The sequence below is a fragment of the Rhinatrema bivittatum genome, chromosome 1 (genome assembly GCF_901001135.1).
Source record: "Rhinatrema bivittatum chromosome 1, aRhiBiv1.1, whole genome shotgun sequence".
Classification (NCBI taxonomy): Eukaryota; Metazoa; Chordata; class Amphibia; order Gymnophiona; family Rhinatrematidae; genus Rhinatrema; species Rhinatrema bivittatum.
The window spans coordinates 267,605,146-267,624,718 of record NC_042615.1 but is presented as its reverse complement, the minus strand read 5'-3'; the positions used below and the strand labels follow the sequence as shown (position 1 = coordinate 267,624,718).

The window sequence follows — 19,573 nt, the reverse complement described above, 5'->3', positions numbered from 1 at the left end:
GTCCGAGGAGGGGAAACCTCCCAAGGGACATCATTGCGTGCTATCTTCGCTACCCAGAGAAGGAGAGGGTACTTGCAGCAGCCCGAAAACAACAAAACTGGCAGTGGGAAGGACACAGCATATCCGTTTTCGCAGACCTAGCCCCGGGGACGCTACAACGCCGGCAATCTTACCAACCTATAACATCTGCGCTCCGGAAGGATAACCTCCGGTATCGCTGGCTCTACCCGGTGGGGATAGCGGTCACAATCCAAGGCACGACGTCTCGAGCGAGTTCCCCGGATGAGGCGGTAGCCATCTTGAAGGCGGCAGGCATCACGGTCCAGGCGCTACAATCCACAGTCAGCAAAAGCCGTCCAGAACCAGCTACATGGCAGCGAGTAGAAAAGGGAGGCCGTCGTCTGCGTCGCAACGAAGGAAGGAGCAGTGCGAATGCTGACGAAGGAGCAGGATGAGTGGTCGGCGGGCTAGACTTTGGTATCAGTGTAACATCGGCAAGTTTTGCTGAGACTTTATCGGTTCATTGCCGTTGGAGTTGGTTAATGAGGGGATGACCTGTTTTGTCGGGGAAGAGGGCTTGCTTTTTTGTATTATTGGGAGCGGGGAGGGGGGAGGGTTATGGTATAATTAGAGGGGTGGGGGTGATTGCTCTGTCTTTTTGCTGACGTACAGTTTCACTAGCCTGCCTCGGCGGGTGAGCCATGTTTTCATGGCCATGAGTACGGGGGTGGGGAGGGGGGAGGTTGGAGGGATGAGAGGGAGAGGGGGAACGAGTGAACATGATGAAATGTGTGGTCTGGGTTGGGATTTTGCAAACGGTGGGCTGTTAATTGTGACCCATGTGGCCCTTAACTTGTGCTTCTCAGGGCAAGGGAGCGCAGTGGGCTGGAGTGGAGAGGTTAGGTTGGGGGCGATGGTGGGAGGGCACGGAGGTGTGAGTGTCCCCCTAGATCTTTTTCACCAGTACTGATGGCGCTTAAAATCATTTCCTTGAACGTCAAGGGCCTTAATCATCCGCGTAAAAGACAGCTCTTAAAACAGGATATCATCGGCCAGTCAGCGCACATAATATGCTTACAAGAAACCCACTTGAGAAGGAGGTATGAACATTTATTAAACTGGCCTATGTTTGCATATCGTTTCTTTTCACCTGCAACCAAGAATCAGAGATATGCAGGGGTCTGTATCTTATTTAAGCAGGGTTTGGATTATGTCATCAAATCGCAGGTAACAGACCCAGGAGGGCGATATGTTTTGGTGAAGTTTGAATATGGAGGGGAAACGTTCACTGTGTTGAATATTTATGCGCCTAATACGCAACAACAAGATTTTTTTACCTCCTTGGACTGTCTTCTTACCAAGGAAGGGGAGGGTTCTCTGATTGTGGTGGGGGATTTTAATCTGACCCTGTGTCCCCAACTTGATAACTCAGGGAGCTCCCTTATGGGATCTGGTAAACCCAGGAAAAAACTGAAGTCCCTAATGCACCATTGGAATCTAGCTGATGTATGGCGACAGCAGAACCCGTCGGTTAGGCATTATACCTTTTTCTCTGTTCCCCACCAATCGTATTCTAGAATAGATTTCTTCCTTTTGGACAAGCTACTTCTTGGGAGAGTCACGGGTGTGCACATAGATTCCATTACATGGACGGACCATGCCCTCATTAGCCTTGAATTGGGAGATGGGGGACAAGGGAGGGGTTTCAGCCCCTGGAGACTGAATGAGTCCTTGCTTTTGGATGCAGCCTACTGCCAAGCCTTGAGGGACGAGTTGACCTCTTATTTGGCAACTAATTCAGGTGACCCCTGTGTTGTATGGGAGTGTTTGAAAGTGGTAGCGAGGGGTCACTTGATCTCCAGGGGTTCCTTTCTCAAAAAACAGCAATTGAAGTTGAAACATTCCTTAAAGGACACTATAGACAGACTCTCGGAAGTACATAGAATTACACTGGATAAGTCCACATATGCCAGAATTCAGAAAGCTAGGGGCGAGTTGCAACATTTGGCAGACGAAGAACTAAAGGTTAAAGTTTTCCTGCAGACGCGGGAACGGTTTGAATGGGGAAATAGGTCGGGGCGACTACTAGCTCGCTTTTTGAAGCTTAAGCAGTCACGCTCCCAGATTACAGCACTTTGTCGGACAGATGGGAATGTACTTACCTCCCCTCTTGCCATCAGGCACAGGTTCCAGCAGTTTTATGGAGAGTTGTATACTGCCGAGGCTGATATAGACCTCAACCAAATTGATAGTTTTTTGCACGACCTGACCCTGCCACAACTCTCTGAAAAGGAGAGAGCCTTTCTGGACAAAGAAATCACGCAGGAGGAGATTGCTGAGGCTATTAAAGGTCTTAAGCCTAATAAGGCCCCTGGCCTTGATGGTTACTCCTCAGCTTTCTATAAGGAGTTCTCTGCCGTTCTTATTCCCCCACTGCAAACATTTTTTAACCATTTACGGGCAGGGAACTCCTTGTGCCCAGGTACAAATACTGCAGGAATCACCATTATTGGAAAGCCAGGTCGGGACCTGACACAATGTGGGTCATATCGGCCAATATCCCTCATTAATGTTGACCTGAAATTGCTGGCTAAGGTTCTGGCTACTCGCCTTAATAAGGTCCTGGCCCGCCTAATACACACAGACCAGGCGGGATTTATTCCTGGGCGAATGGCCTCTGATAATATCAGAAAGATAGTTGACCTGATTTGGTGGGCTCGAGAAAAGGATATCCCATTGGTGCTCCTATCCGTTGATGCTGAAAAAGCATTTGACATGGTCCACTGGCCATTCTTATTTCGAGCACTTGAGGGTATGAATTTTGGACCTTTTTTCTTACAATGTATACAACAACTATACAATAGCCCTAAGGCTCGGGTGAGGGTGAATGGTACGTACTCAGAGGCATTTGATATCCATAGGGGAACGAGGCAGGGGTGCCCTTTGTCCCCTTTGTTATTTGCCCTGTTTTTGGAACCTCTGGCGATTCAGGTGCGCGCCAATTCTCGGATCTCTGGTATTGCGTTGGGAGACATGGAGTATAAGATGTCCATGTTTGCTGATGACGTGCTGTTCTCCCTCACTAATCCGGCCCAAACGCTTGGAGAGACGTTACAGGCCCTGCAGAATTTTAGTAGGGTGTCTGGCTTTAAGCTTAATGTGGACAAGTCGGAAATTTTAAATGTCACTGTACCGGAGGCAGATCTACATAACCTGAAGTCTCACTTTTCCTTTAAATGGGCCCCAAAGAAAATTAAATACCTAGGGGTATATATCAGCAAGGACCCTCAAGAATTGTACCAATTGAATTATCCCCCACTTCTCCACAAAATTTTTCAGGATTTGGATAGGTGGTCCGGGTTATATTTATCCTGGTTTGGGCGCATATCCTCCGTTAAAATGAACGTTTTGCCGCGGTTGGGGTACCTTTTTCAAGCTTTGCCCATTCACCTATCTAATAAGTTGCTCAAACAATGGCAGCGGAAAATCTTTTCCTTCATCTGGAGGCGACGGCCCCCCAGGTTATCTCACACAATTATGTATCGTTCACGGCTGCAAGGGGGTTTGGGGGTGCCTAATTTGCGTTGGTACTACGCGGCAGCCCAACTGCGAGCCATTCTAGATTGGCACCGGACGGGAGAGAAAAAGCAATGGCACCTGGTTGAACAATCTCTTGTAGGGGAAATGCCACTTGCAGCTATGGTTTGGCTGCCCAAAGGGGCTTGGCTTCATTTGAGTCATGTTCCCCTACCAGTGCAAACTACCCTAAAAATGTGGGACTTATGTAGGAAATCCTTGGTTGGGGATCGCCTATATTTCTTTAAATCTAGTCTGTCTGCCAATGCTCATTTACTCAAAGAGAATTGCCCAACATTTGCTCAGGGGTGGGCCTCCAGAGGCATCCGGGAAATGGGACAATTGTGGTCACAGGGGACTTTCATTTCATACTCCTCTTTACAGGAGAAATTCCAGCTTCAGGCAGGTGATGTGTTTGCTTATCTCCAGGTTAGACATTATTTCCTACAAGAGGGGATTAGACATGATCTGGAGCGGGGTAAAACGCAGCTGGAGAACTGGTGTGACCATGCAGACTATTTGAAGAAAGCAATTTCTAGGTTTTACGTTTTTTTCAATACAGACCCAGACCGGAAACTCTGGTATATGAGGGCATGGGAGACAGATTTGGGGAGGCCACTTACCAAGGAGCAGTGGGATGCGATTTTTTTGGCTACTAAAAAAGCCTCACAATACACCTCACTAGCTGAGAATTGCTACAAACTCTTATTTCGATGGTATTGTTCCCCAGAACGGATGCATAGATTTGCAGCCCAGGCCTCACCGCTGTGTTGGAGGGGGTGCGGGCAGATGGGATCTTTTTATCATATGTGGTGGACATGTCCTCAGGTGACTAATTACTGGACCCACATAACTAGTGTTCTTAACCAGATGCTCGGAAGGCAGCTCACTTTACTGCCTGAACATGTATTATTGAACCTCCCGACCGATATTCCGCTAGCCCAGTGGAAGCTTGCTCATTTAGTGATAATGGCAGCGCGCTGTGAGCTAGCCTTAATGTGGAAATCTGATACATTGCCCTCCGAGCTCCAAGTGAGGCGGCGTTTAGTTCGGTTACAGCGTCATATAGCGGGGATTCTGGCATCCCGCAACCGCAGACCGCAGAATACCACTTTTTTGCAACCGCTGGAGAAGTGGCTGGCCCTAATGCCAGACATCTCAGTGTAGGTGGTTTCGGACCCCTGTGAGGGGCCTAGCTAACTAGTTGGTGGAAAGGGCGGCAGGAGAAGGGCAACCTTTATGTTATACTTCTTGCTGTAATCCCCTGGGTGAGGTGGGGTAATCTCAATGATGTCAGGGTATTTTTCCCTCTACCATGATGATCATTCTGTCAGACCACACCACCAGTTTCCACTCAGTATTATTTCTTTTTCTTTTTATCTTTGTCTCCCGTAGGAGATATCAAAGGACTTTTGTCTTGTCCCTCTTTGGGGGGGTGGGGGGGGGGGGGGGGGGGGGGGGGGATCAATATTTGAGCATTGTGTCCGCAGAGAGGAGATATTGCAGGAGGCCCTGCATTTGGACATCTATTTCTTACCTAATCGGTGTTAGGTTGTTTATTGGTTCACATGTTGGTTCTTTCTTTATGTACACAGTAGCTTGTATATGCTCCTCTGTTACAGATGTCAATGTCATGTTGGTAATTTGAAAACTTAATAAACTACAAATTTAAAAAAAAAAAGAGAATGCGTCCAGGAATGCTGCACATATATGCGTGCATGTTATAAAATAGCCTGAGAATGGGCACATGTGTGCGCAGTTTTAAGTGGACACTTTCTTGTGCATGCAAATTCCCCTTCTACCGCGTAAGTGGGGAATTTTAAGAGACAAGCACGCCAACGACATTGCCTGTTTTCCCAGTTCGCTTACATTTTGCCCAGTTAAGAGAGAGGACCTTCAAACCTCTCCTAGTTTAATATCCCTCCTTTCCCCCCGTTAGCCCCCAACTCTTAAAACCCTGCTGACCTGCTTATTTTTTGTTTGTTTATGACTTAACACGCCATCCATAGCAGAAGTAAAGTTAGCGGCAAAGGGACCCCGGTGCACCTATATACATTTAGTATATACGCGCAGATTTCAACGTAAAATCCAGGGCATTCATGCCCCACCACTTTTTGAACTTTTTATTTGTGCGCGCAGCAGGAGATACGCATGTGCTCTGGCTGCTATTAAAATCTGTTCAACGTGCACCTGCCCAACATATTAATTTATCTCCCTGTTTCTGCACACATCGAACTTTTAAAATTCACCTTTGAAAGAAGAATCGACATGGTATTTATAAGTGGAATACTTTGTATCTTGAGGGCGTAGTATTGTGGTTAGAGCAGTGGGCTGGCAATCAGGGAAGCCAGTGTTCAAATCCTACGACCATGTTCCTTGTGACCATGTTCAAGTCACTTCACCCTCCATTGCCTCAAGTGCAAACATACTATGGTACCTAAATGTAAGTTGCTTTGAGCTACCAATGAAAAGATGTGAGCTAAATCAAAAATTTTAAAATTTTACTCTACTTTGCAAGCATCACAAGAGGGAATGCACAATGCTTAGGGCCTCTGTGGGGTTTCAGTGTTTGGTTATTGATAGTTTTTTGTGTTTGCCTGATTTATGTTTTATTGTTGTAGGTTTTATATTTTTTTCCGCTTAGAATGATTTTATTGATTATAGGGGAACTTAAAATATTATAATTAAATACATATAGAAGTAGCATGGTAGTCTTTGATTTGAGTACAGGAATATCTAGAGGAGATACTAAAAAGATCTTGGGGTGAGGGGACAAGTGACCAATAAAGGACCTCTGAAGAGGTAGATTCAGAAGCTCGGTAGTCTTCTACATATTTCCATTCTCATGGAGAATGTGGGAAGAGAGGAGGAGTTGCTATTATTTTTAGAGTTTCAATCTCTTGTAGTACCACAAATTTATAATATTCTAAAGTAATAGAAGCTTTATTGATTAAAGGAATTTACTACAAAATTGTTCTTGTTTATTGCATTCCCCATGATATTAAGAACAATAAATGAAAAGATCCTAATTGCACATTAAAGGGTAATTTTCAAAAAGATTTCTATGCGTAAAAGTAGCATATATCATAGCAATTTTTAAAAGTCCATTTATGCACTTAAATGTCACTTTTGCAAGTAAAACCTGTTGACAGTTCAATAGCATATATCATAGTAAATTTCAAAAGCCTGCTTTCACACTAACTGGGTCATTTATCATTTTGCTTTAGAGCCTTAATGTGAGATAATTTTAAAAAGTTACACATGTAAATGTAAAATACTATTGTAGCAACTTTTTAAAGTACACTTACAAGTGAATATCCTATGGACAATTCAATGGCATATATTGTAACAATTTTCAAAAGCCCCCTTATATGGGTAAAGTACATTTACATGTGTAAAACCCAATTTTTAAGCATGCAAATGCTTTTTAAAATTACCCTCTAAAACGGCATTTACATGTGTAAAAGCCAGTTTTAAGTGCCTAAATCTGAAAATTACCCACTAATAAAATTACAACAGTTAATCAAACTTTTTACATTAGAATATCATGACATGAAGGTTTTAGGTGATTTTAATATTTCACTATCAGTAGGGTATGATTCCTCTTATAATTTTTAGTTATTTTGGATTCATGGTGGATTAGCCCACTCATACTGGTAGTCATTTACTTGAACTTATTTCAGTGATGGCGAACTCCAGACCTCAAATGCCACAAACAGGCCAGGTTTTCAGGATATCCATAATGAATATGCATGAGAAAGTTTGCATGTACTGCTCCATTGTATGCAAATCTATCTCATGCATATTCATTGCGGACATCCTGAAAACCTGACCTGTTTGTGGCACTTGAGGGCTGCAGTTCACCATCACTGTCTTATTTTCTTGCCTGAAGTATTTAAAAACAGAAAATCTAGGGCCATATGCAATTTGGGAATGGAATATAATAATCTTTCAATCAATTTAGTGGGCCGGTCAGACCACCTTTTAATTTCATTTCAACTAAAGCTTACTAATCAACCAATAATTGATATATGATAAAATCTTGTCGATTACAACCCTTATCTGGTTTCTCTCATTTCTAAATTAGAGGAAACTTCCTGTATCAAGGAGATGACTTTATGGATGATATTATAATCTTTAAAAGGACCATAAATACTATCACTTCTTTAAAGTCACAAAGGGGTAGATTTTAAAAGAAGCGCGTGGGCGTACATGTGCGTGCACTACCTGGCGCGCGCACATGGATGCCCGATTTTATAACGTGCATACAGGTGTGCGCATATTATAAAATCGGGGGTCAGCGCGCACAAGAGTTGTTTTCATTTAAGTTTTTTCCTGATTTTGAGATTATACTAGAGTTACTGAATGCAATTTATTTGAGTGAATTGATTATGCTTTCATTTTGATAAATATTGTATTTATAATATTAAGATTGTTTTATATTGATTTGTTGTAATTATTTTATAATTGGTATATTTATTTTGATTAGTTGTGTCTGATTGTTGCCATGAGCATTTTGAAATGGTGACATTAAATTGAATTATAAATAAATATTTGTCATTTTATAAATTCTTAAGTGGGACAGGGACCTGTGTATTCTCCAGTATATAGCTTCTCTTTTTGTTCCTGCCACTTGAACTCTCTGCCAAGAACCCTTCTGCATAAATTTCAATATAAACCTTGTTTTCTTTAAATCCCTTTTAGTATATATTCCAAGCATTGTAGTAACCGAATGGGAAGTGAAATGCAGGTTCCTTTCTAGTGCTAACATTTATCAAGCTACTATGTTTTGTTGTCAGAGATCATCCAGGAGCTGCTAAGTGATACTTCAGCTGCATATCCTGTACCAGCCAGCCCAAGAAGTATAATTGTAAATCAGGAATTTAACCTAGGTTTTCCAGCTAGCAGCAAATCCCACCAAACCCTAGGCCATCAAAAACTTTGCAATATTATTGCACCAGTTTAAGCTGACCAAAATTTGATCATATGTTTCAGGTAGCTTGAGTTCATGTTATTTAGAATTTAAAAACAATTCCAAAATGATGTTGCCTGAGGTCTTAAGATATGTTTGCATGATGTATAGTTGATAGCCCTAGTTGACTGCTTAATCCCGAAAACATAGTCTACATTATGTAGAAATGGGCACCAAGGAAGTGGGAAGAGTGTAGGTAGGAGAGAGGCATGCCAAGCCCCATCTTTCTTTCTTGTAAGGAGTGAGTCAGCCACTATCCAGAGGATTGGATATTTGTACAAGATAAACAACATCATTGAATAAAAAGTACATCAAGATGATCAAATTATCTGCAAGTAAGATGAAGACATGAAGGTCAAGTGGGTGAACAATGCAGTTTAAGTGTGTAAGGTGGGAGTATAGAAGAGCCCAGATGCCCTGATTACTCACTGAATGTGGATTTTTGTAAATCTGGGGATTAAAGAGATTTATTTGTAAGGAAACTTTTCTTTAGGGTTGTAGAGCTTTTTTATGGGTTTTTTTGTTGTGTTTTTTATTTTTATTTAGGAGGCAGGCAGGTTTAAACATTTTCCACTTATTGCACAGATGGTACATAAAAAGAAACCAGTTTGTTAAAGAACATTTGTGAATGTAAAGAAAAAGCCTTGTAATTGCTGCTTACAGAGAAAGAAGGGTTTACACTTAATATGTAATGAAAAGAGTAAGACTGCAAGACTGCCTACAAATAGGTTATCACAATGACCAATTAGGCAAGTCCCTTGATTTGCTTCTTCATTGTCCCATCCTCTTGCTCACACTCCCTTATCCCCTTCTCAGTAGCTTCTGATTGCTTTCTCAAAGGTTGAAGCGTCGTCTACTATTCACCACTGTGAAAAGAATGGGTGCTCATCAGGATAGGGGATTCATCTCTGCCATCATCATGCACGGTGTTCTTAAGATAGTACAAGAGGACCTCTCAGTTATAGGGCATTTATGAATGCTTGGCATAACTAATACCATAAAATAACGTCCTGATTACTATTTTGAATTAAGTAACCAACTGGTGGTTTCTATAAAAGTACCTAGGTGCTTTGTGCCTGGCAAGATGATACTGTGTGCACTGCCATGGAGCCCCTGAAATGAGGTGTTTGATATCATGCCAGAAGGAGAACTGTGCTTGTCCTGATGGAGCCCTGAAAGACACAGGCTTAGGGGAGCTTTAGCCACCCAGAAGAGTCTGTCCTACCGACTGAAAATATGGAGGAGATAGAGGCATTATGGGAAAACAAATGAAGAAGGGTATCGGGAAAGAAAGATGTAAAGGAAAAGAGAAAAGCTTAGGCTGTTGTGGAGAGCGATGAGGGGTTAAAGTGGAAAGGGACAAGGGGGTGGGAGGAGAGTGTTTGTAGAGGGGGATAGGGATGTCATGAGGTGAGGGGAAGAGAAAAACAGAGCTGTGGAATTGGGAAAGAGGAATTTATACAATGCTACAGCTGTTTCGAAAAAAAAAGTGAATGAAAAGACCACAACATGCAGAAGGGAGACAGGGAGGACACATTTTATAATGCAAATATGCACACTCTGTATAAATTACACATAAATCTAGCCAACAAAATGCTCGTGTTTCAAAAAATATGCAGCATGTATTTTAAACATAGCTGGATAAAAAAAAAAAAAAAAGCACTACTTAGCCAGATACGTAAGATAGACAGATAACTAGTGTTTGAAGACATTTGAACCTATTGGGTGTCCCGTCAAATTTTCCTCCATGCCCATTTTGGGGGCAAATAGTGCATCAGTTGGTACTTTTAAGGGAGCTATCTGTACTCTTAACAGCCAGAGTGGTCAAACCTGTCCCACCAAGGCAAAGAGGTTAGGGATTCTACTCCCGGTACTTCCTGATTCCAAAGAGAACAGTGGAACTTGGTCCCATCCTAGACCTGAGGGCCTTGAACAGGTTTCTAAAAAAAGAAAAGTTCAAGATGGTTTCCCTGGGCACCCTGATTTCCCTCCTGCTAAAAGGAGACTGGCTATGGTCCCTCAATTTAAGGGATGCGTATACTCACATCAAGATCTTCCCAAGTCACAGGAAGTATCTCTGTTTTGTGGTAGGAAAACAGCACTTCCAGTTCAGAATGTTGCCATTCGGTCTACCGTCGGCCCCACATGTCTTCACAAAATGTCTGGTCATGGTAGGGGCGCACCTCCACAGACTGGGAGTGCATGTTTGGATGACTGGCTGATCAAGAGCACCTCTCAGGCAGGGGCAGATTGGTCCATGCACTTGACCATCCAGTGTTGGTGTCACTAAGGTTCGTCATCAACTACCCAAAGTCCTATCTCAGCCCATCACCTCGATTGGATTTCATAGGAGCCCTGCTAGACACGGCTCAGACAAAAGCCTTCTTGCCGCAATCCAGGGCAGTCACTTTGGCGTCCATAGCGGCGGAGATTCAATAGAACTAGCAGGTGTCAACTTGGCACATGTTGAGGCTGTTGGGCCACATGGCCGCAACTGTCCATGTTACTCCCTTGGCACACTTACATATGTGCAGAGCCCAATGGACCCTGAGGTCGCAGTGGCACCAGGCCACCTAGAACCTCTAGGCCCACATCCGAATCACTCCCTCTCTCCGTGCCTCTTTGTCCTGGTGTTGAGTTCTCTTGAATTTGAATCAGGGAATATCTTTCCAAACTCCCCCTACCCAAATTGTCCTAACCACAGATGCATCCACCCTGGGGTGAGGAGCTCATGTATAAGGGCTCCTCACCCAGGGCCTATGTTCCACCCCAGAAGTATGGTGTCAAATCGACTTCCTGAAGCTTCAAGCGATCAGGTATACTCTGTGTGCTTTCAGAGATCGGCTGTCCAACAGAATTGTTCTGATCCAAGCAGACAACCAAGTAGTGATGTGGTATGTCAACAAGCAGGGAGGCACAGAATTGTACCTCCTATGTTAGGAAGCATTCCAGATATGATCCTGGGCCCTGTCCCATGGGATGGTTTTCAGGGCCATGTGATTGCAGACAGACTGAGTCGGGCCTTCAGACCACACGAGTGGTTGCTGGACCAGGGGGTGGCGAATCGAATCTTCCGTCTTTAGGGAAACCCAGACGTGGACTTGTTCACATCCCCCTGCAAAAGGAAGGTGACTAAATTCTACTCCTGTACAGGTCAGAGGCAAGTCAGCCTCAGTCGCCTTTGCTCGTCATTGGAGCAAGGGTCTTCTGTACGCGTATCCTCAGATTCCTTTGGTGATGAAGAGTCTCCTGAAGCTTCGAGAGGACCAAGGGACTATGATCTGGCTGAGACAGATCAGGTTTCCACTCCTTTAGGAGTTCTGCTTCCAGAGACTGATCAGTCTGAGGACTTCCCCAGATCTCATCACGCAAGATCAGGGCAGGCTGTGGCATCCCAACCTCCAGGCCCTGTTGCTTACAGCTTGGATGTTGAGAGGCTGATTCTGCAGCCGCTTGATCTTTCAGAAGATGTGTCTCGGGTTCTAGTGCTTCTAGAAAGCTTTCCACTAGAAAGTCCTATGGACTGAAGTGGAGGAGGTTTTCCATGTGGTGTGAGCAGAAGGCCCTAGATCTGTTCTCTTGCCCCACACAAAAACTGCTTGATTACCTTCTACACCAATCAGAGGTGTAGATGGTACACCTATTTCTGTACAGCCTATAGTTGTATGCTTCATGCGGGGCCTGCTTTAGTTGAAGCATCCCCTAAGGCCTCCCGCTTTGTCTTGGGACCTCAACGTGATGCTAGCTTAGCTGATGAAAGCTCCCTTTGAGCTGCTGCGCTCCTGTGACCTGAAGTACCTCATCTGGAAGGTCATATTTTTGGTGGTGGTCACTTAAGCATGCAGGGTGAGCGAGCTCCATGCCTTAGTGACCTACCCACCTTATACCAAGTTTTATCATGACAGGATGTTCTTGCATACACACCCTAAGTTCCTGCTTAAGGTGGTGACGGATTTCCATCTTAACCAGTCAGTCGTCCTCCCAACATTCTTTCCCAGGCCCCATTCGTGTAAATTTAAAAGAAATACTTTCTGCATTGGTTGAAGATAATCTTTGAAATGATGAGCCGAACTAGGATGTTGTCCCTCTTACTACTCACCATAGAAAAAATTCAGTTTTTTTTGTCACTTCAATAACAGTGACATAAACTCACTCCATTACCAGACACTTTGTGAAGTAACATAAAACCCTTCAAAAATGTTTTAATATAAATATATAGCAAACCCACCATACCAAAACAATACTAACTACCAGAATTCAAACAGTAACAACCCTACCTATAAAAAGCAATGCAAATATTCCACTGGGCCCTAGAATACCAATACATCTATTATTGGGAAAACGGAACAAGCTGGACTGCTACAGATCCCTATACAGAAACTGTATGCTGCTAGAATACCTCAGAATTCCTCAGCTCGATAACACACACAGACCCTCACCAAGTACAGAATAACATACCAAAAATTAGAAATAGAAATATGCAGACAAAACCCAAAATCTTCTTTGCTCTGCTGTCCACTCCAGCTTAATTTCTCCCCTCCTGTTCCTTGAAAGCAGGAGAGAAGGGGCTGAATTAAGGAACAGAGTGGCTATTCTTTGTTTTGCAGTGTCTCCTCCAGGTCACATCCTTCCTTCTTGTTCCTGAATGATAGGATTGGAGGGGCTGGATTAGAGAGCAGTAGTTCTTCTTTGCTCTGCTCCAGGTTCACCCCTCCTCCTCTGTTCCCTGCATGCTACCTGGGAGGAGAAAGGCTGGAGCAGGAAACAGAGGGGCTCCTTTTCAGCTGCATGAGATTCGAGGCACTTAGCAATAGAGTCATTAGGGCAGAGCCCATTCTGCTCATGTAGTGGGCCTGCTGCAATGCAGGACCCAGGGCATTTGGACCATTTGCCATAAGTAAAAGCACCCTGATGGGGATTCAGGTCTAAATGTGGGGTAAGAATATACATAAATCAGAGATCACAGGCCTCCAAGTCTGTCTGTGTAGTAGCAGAGAATATGGGGCCAAGTTACATTTTAAAAAATCATAACTGACCACATCACTTCTTACTAGAGATATTCAATGTCTGAAGTGAAGCTCTCTAACTTTAGTAGACAAGGCTTGATGAGGGCTAATTTGATACTTTTTTAATTATTTTAAATGTTATAACATTTTTTGGAGGAGGGGGCTATCAGTTTCTTCCTACTCTTTTGGACTTCTAGCTTACTGCATCATTCTTCAAAATGTGAAAAATGCTGTAGCACATGGCACAAATGCAAATTTTTGGGGGAGGGTTGGGATCAGGGAGGAGTTTTGGTGGGAATTAGTTAAATTAGAGGACATATCGTGCCAGAAATAACTACAGCTTTTCCCTTGGCATTAAGCTGTGTGATATGCCCGAAATGGCCATAACGGCCATTTCTGGGCTGGGGAGAGGGAGAGTGGAGTGAAAGAGAGAGAGAGCCTCTGGGAGGGCCTCACTGTGTGCACCTATTTAAATCTCTATAGGAGGGCCGCCTAATAGGTCGAGGCGAGGGGTTAAGGGTGGTTTAGAGGTTAGGGGTTAGTTTCGCATATAGCATGAGACGGACAAACAGCACAGTACACCTTGGTGAAGATTTGACATCATTTGGAGTGAGGAAAGTCTCACAAAGATGAAATTTTGTACTATGTTCTCTCACCCTAGCTTGATGGACTCTATATTTGTGAGACTTTCCTCACTCCAAATGATGTCATATCTTCACCAAGGTGTTCTGTGCTGTTTGTCCATCTCATGCTACATGCGAAACTAACCCATAAACCCTAAACCACCCCTAATACCTCTCCTCGACCTATTAGGCGGCCCTGCTATAGAGATTTAAATACTTAACTACTATGAGGGCCTTGTAGATAGTGTCTCTCTCTCTCTCGCAGGATGTGAAAAGTAGGGTTTATCGCACTGCACGGTAAACCTACCACGCAGTGCAATAATACTGATGCGAAGCAGTAAGTTACCGCTTGGTGCGGTAACTCCAAAATTTCCCTAAACACACCCCATTTTCTTAACATGGGCGTTATCTCTGCGTTATTAAGACTTTTTGATGAATCTAGGGGTTAGTTAGAGCCTGGGATGGGATCCAGCACCATAAGTCTTCATTCAGATTTATCTTATGTAGATATGAAGTCTAATCATTATTACACTTCTTGATTTATATTTGTGTCCCAGGGCACACAAACATATTTATTTCTTTGGGCCTTCTCCAGCTAGCACTCCTCCCATATCTAGAACTCTATATCCCAGAGGTGGATTCTTTTTATGGAGGGAGACTTTCTCTATGGCCCAGACAGTGGTGTGTAAAATCCTGTGTGTGTTGATAGTGGTGGCATCCCCTGGAGGGAGTTGCTGTGACAAAACAGGCAGGACCAGGCTCTAGGTTTTTAATAATTTTACTGATTGGTTAAAAATCAAATTAAAGTCCATAAGTGTGCAGTTACGGTTCAGTTTAATACATTTAAGGTTTTTGAACTTGGGTAGGTGTCCTTTACTTCAGCAAACTGGTAGAGCTTCCCATGGTGATGTAAAATGTGCACAAAAGATCTCCTAGCCACCTAACAGGATTCTTATGACAGTTGTCCCCTTTCTAACACGACAAAACAATCCTACCTGAGACTCCAGCTTCTCACTGATCACCCAGCCCTGTGTCCTGGTCCCATATAGATGGTGATCCAGATGGGGTCTCCATGATCTTACTTTACTCCTTTAGTTATTCCAAATAGTGATTCCTCGGTTTAAAAACTCTTTTGGTTCAGGAACCTGCTATTTCAGCCTGGCTCTCCCAGTAAAGAGGGGTGGCTAAAAAGACCTCCTCACTACAAAAGAGATATTGCTTCCTTAATCAAAACATTCCAAGGCTCGTGTTCTACTGTCACAGATGCTTGCCCATTTATGGCGTGAATGGGCTCACTGATCTTCAGCCCCTGACCTCTGAGTCCAGCCAGCAAGGATGACCTTCCCCAAAGGAGCATGGTTTAAACACAGTCCTCTTTCAAAAATGGGTATCTTTAGGCCATCAAATGCTTGACACAGTATTCCAAGGCTCATGTTCAGCTGTCACAGGTGCTTGCCACATTCAGGGAGTGAATAGGCTCACTGGTCTTCAGTCCTAGAGTGGGAGTCCCGCAGGGGTTCCAGCAACTGAACACCGAGACCCTCTAGCAGAGTGTGCAAAGAGGGAATTCCCTTCAAAAAGTAAATGCCCGATGAAGCAGGCAGGGAAAAACAGACATCCTGACTCTTGAGTGTCTGTCCGGAACTAAATCTATCCACACCTTAATCACAAAATGGCTGGGTTATAAAGGCAAGAGCAACCAATCCCAGCTCTCTTAGGTAGGAAGGAGGGCAAAGGGGATGGACCACTCCTGAGAGTTAACTATCTAGAATGGAACTAGGGACATACAGTGGCGGACTTGAGGGTCCGGCCACATTTGATTTTTAGGATATAAAGAGCTTTTGTCCTCTGAGGCTAGAGAGAGCTTCAAACTCTTCTGCTATTTTGTTTCTTCTTTATTTATCCAGTCCTGTCTTTGAGAGTTTAAAAGGACACAAGCTCCTCTGACTTTTACTAAGGACATTTGAGAGCCTCTTGCCTGGTAGTTTGTGCTACTCACTTTTAGAAATGTGATTTCATTGTATTGTATTATAACTTTTCTCCTTAAAGCTGTAGGATTGTTTCCTCATTATTTTGAACTGTTAATGTAAAAGATATTGTAGAAAGTAGAAGGCCTGCTTCTTCACTTCTACAAGGTTGCAGATTGACACAAGTGACTGTTGGAGACCACAGATTGCCTTGACAATATACTTTTTAAAAAAATGTATGTCACTGTTGACACCTTTTATTCTTTTCTCCATTGCATCCACTAGTATTGTCTTGTACAAGGATCTGTTTGCACTGAGGCTTTTTGCTTTCATTCATTCATTCTTGGTTTCTTTTCAGCTTTTAGATCTCTTCATCCAGTGGGATTGGTCAACTTACTTGGCAGATTATGGGCAACCTACCTGCAAGTACCTCCGTGTGAACCCAACAACAGCGCTCACCCTGTTGGAAAAGTAAGTTCTTGACAGGTTACTGCTTTAAGCCTTCTCTTTAATGCAGAGTGATTTCCCAAATGGTTCTGTATTGAACGGCAGTGTATTTATTTATTTAAAATATTCATACCCGGTCTTTCTAGCTACAGTCAAGGCGGCTTACAACATTACATAGAAACAATATCAAAGTACTAAAACATGTAACATCAATAAATAAATCCAATATTTGCAACACAGAGATAATAAAACACATCAAACCTAAATCTTAGGACAACTTATTGCAGGATGGTAATGTGAATAAAACAAACAACCCCATCACATTGTCCCCTTGCAAAATCGTAACATTTGGTTGTCAAAACATCTTAATTCTCTAGTCCCAACATATGATACTTAAATCTACAGTATATACCAAAATAAGAACATCAAAATACTAAAAGCAAATCATAACCAAAACCCTCACGCTATTAGTCCACCCAAATTTAAAAAATGAGATAGGCTTTCATTATTTCTTAGCTATCTTGTAACCTGTTGCACCTAGATAGTAGTATGCATCAAAGCTCCTGATTTAGCTTCAGTCAGAATGAGCCTTTTGTGGTTAAGTTCAGTTTGTGACCATGCAACTTTAATAAGCTAGAGCTGAATCTAGAATTTACTCAGACAAAGATATTGAGCCTAAACTATGGTACATTAGTTTGCCAAAGCACAAAATTAATCTGAAAATGAAGAGTCATTTAAGACTTAGTTTAATTTCTCTTAAGGATATTATTAGGTGGGATATAAGTTCATTTAGAGTATAACAACCTAATTCTCAGCCTAGCATGTCAGTTAAGTTCTGTAAATGCTGAAATTCTTGCTGCTGCCTTTCTGACCCTGAGTACCATACTTTTAAATTCTCTGTGAAATTCTTAAAACCCATATATTGAACAGCTTATTTTTCTTTTTAGTTCAAACTGGCCTACAAAACAGGCATTTGGAGTTTGTAGGGACACAATGATCAGTATATCATAGTCTGATTGAACCTATCAAATAGCCAGAAAAAAATTTTAGAAAGAAAAAATAGTACTGCAGCTTAACTTTTTCACTCAAAGAAAATTGTAGTAAGGATTGTGTGGGCTATGGTCATTTCGAATAACATTGTCTATGATAAGCAGATGCTAAAAACCCGTGAGACTCTTGGAAGCAAACATCTGAGAGAAATGAGTTCAAGAGGTCTGGCTGTTCCTTAAAAAACGGAATGCGGACGAGAACCCTCTCATGATTTTAAAGACCTCCATCATATCCCCCCTCAGCTGTCTCTTCTCCAAGCTGAGAAGCTCTAACCTCTTCAGGTTTTCCTTATAGGAGAGCTGTTCCATCCCCTTTTTCATTTTGGTCACCCTTCTCTGTCCTTTCTCCATTGCAACTATATCTTTTTTGAGATGTGGCGACCAGAATTGTACACAGTACTCAAGGTGCGGTCTCACCATAGAGTAGTACAGAGGCATTATGACATTTTCTATAGACCAGTAATTCCTAACATTCTGTTTGCTTTTTTTGACTGCTGCAGTACACCGAGCTGATGATTTCAATATATTATCCACTATGTTGCCTCAAACTTTTTCCTGGATGGTAGCTCCTAATATGGACCCTAACATCGTTTAACTACAGCATGGATTATTTTTCTCTATATGCATCAACTTGCACTTGTCCACATTAAATTTCATCTGCCATTTTGATGCCCAATCTTCCAGTCTCTCAAGGTCCTCCTGCAGTTTATCACAATCCGCTTGTGATTTGACTACTCTGAATAATTTTGTATTGTCTGCAAATTTGATTACCTCACTCGTCGTATTTCTTTCCAGATCATTTATAAATATGTAGAAAAGCACCAGTCTAAGTACAGATCCCTGAGGCATTCCACTGTTTACCTTTTTCCATTGAGAAAATGGACTATTTAATCCTACTGTCTGTTTCCTGTCTTTTATCCAGTTTGTAATCCATGAAAGGCCATTGTCTCTTATCCTATGACTTTTTCGTTTTCTTAGAAGCCTCTCATGAGGGACTTTGTCAAACACTTTCTGAAAATCCAAATACACTATCGGGCGGATTTTCAAAGCCCTGCTCGCCGGCGCGCCTATTTTCCATAGGCCACCGGCGCGCGCAGAGCCCCAGGACGCGCGTAGGTCCCGGGGTTTTGGGAAGGGGGCGTGTCGAGGGGGCGGGGCCCGATGACGCGACGTTTCGGGGCCGGGCCCGGGGGCGTGGTTTCGGCCAGGGGCGTTTCGGGGGCGTGGCCGCGCCCTCCGGAACCGCCCCCGGGTCGAGTCTCTGCACACGTGGATTTACGTCTCCCTCCGGGAGGCGTAAATCCATGGATAAAGGTAGGGGGGGGTTTAGATAGGGCCGGGGGGGTGGGTTAGGTAAGGGAGGGGAAGGTGAGGGGAGGGCGAAAGAAAGTTCCCTTCGAGGCCGCTCCGATTTCGGAGCGGCCTCGGAGGGAACGGTGACAGGCTGCGCGGCTCGGCGCACGCCGGCTGCCCAAAATCGGCAGCCTTGCGCGCGCCGATCCAGGATTTTAGAAGATACGCGCGGCTACGCGCGTATCTTCTAAAATCCTGCGTACTTTTGTTTGCGCCTGGTGCACAAACAAAAGTATGCGAATGCGCTTTTTTAAAAAATCTACCCCACAATCTTCTACTTCATCTTTATCCACATGTTTATTAACCACACCAAAAAAATGAAGCAGATTTGTGAGGCAAGACTTCTGTTGGGTAACTCCATGCTGACTGTGTTCCATTAAACTATGTTTTTCTATATGCTCTGTGATTTTGATCTTTAGAATAGTTTCTACTATTTTTCCCAGCACTGAAGTCAGGTTCACTGGTCTATAGTTTCCCAGATCACCCCTGCAGCCCTTTTTAAATATTGAGGTTACATTGGACACCCTCCAGTCTTCAGGTACAATGGATGATTTTAATGATAAGTTACAAATTTTAACTA

At 43.3% G+C, this 19,573-nt stretch overlaps 1 protein-coding gene across 1 annotated transcript in view; it reads left to right on the top strand.

Annotated features, from left to right (window-relative positions):
- The window catches only part of EXOC6B (exocyst complex component 6B), a 1,306,513-nt gene that overhangs the window by 1,249,683 nt on the left and 37,257 nt on the right, over positions 1-19,573 (top strand). Inside the window, 1 exon segment of the mRNA XM_029594539.1 lies at positions 16,503-16,615. Within this exon segment, the coding sequence (XP_029450399.1) occupies positions 16,503-16,615 (113 nt within the window).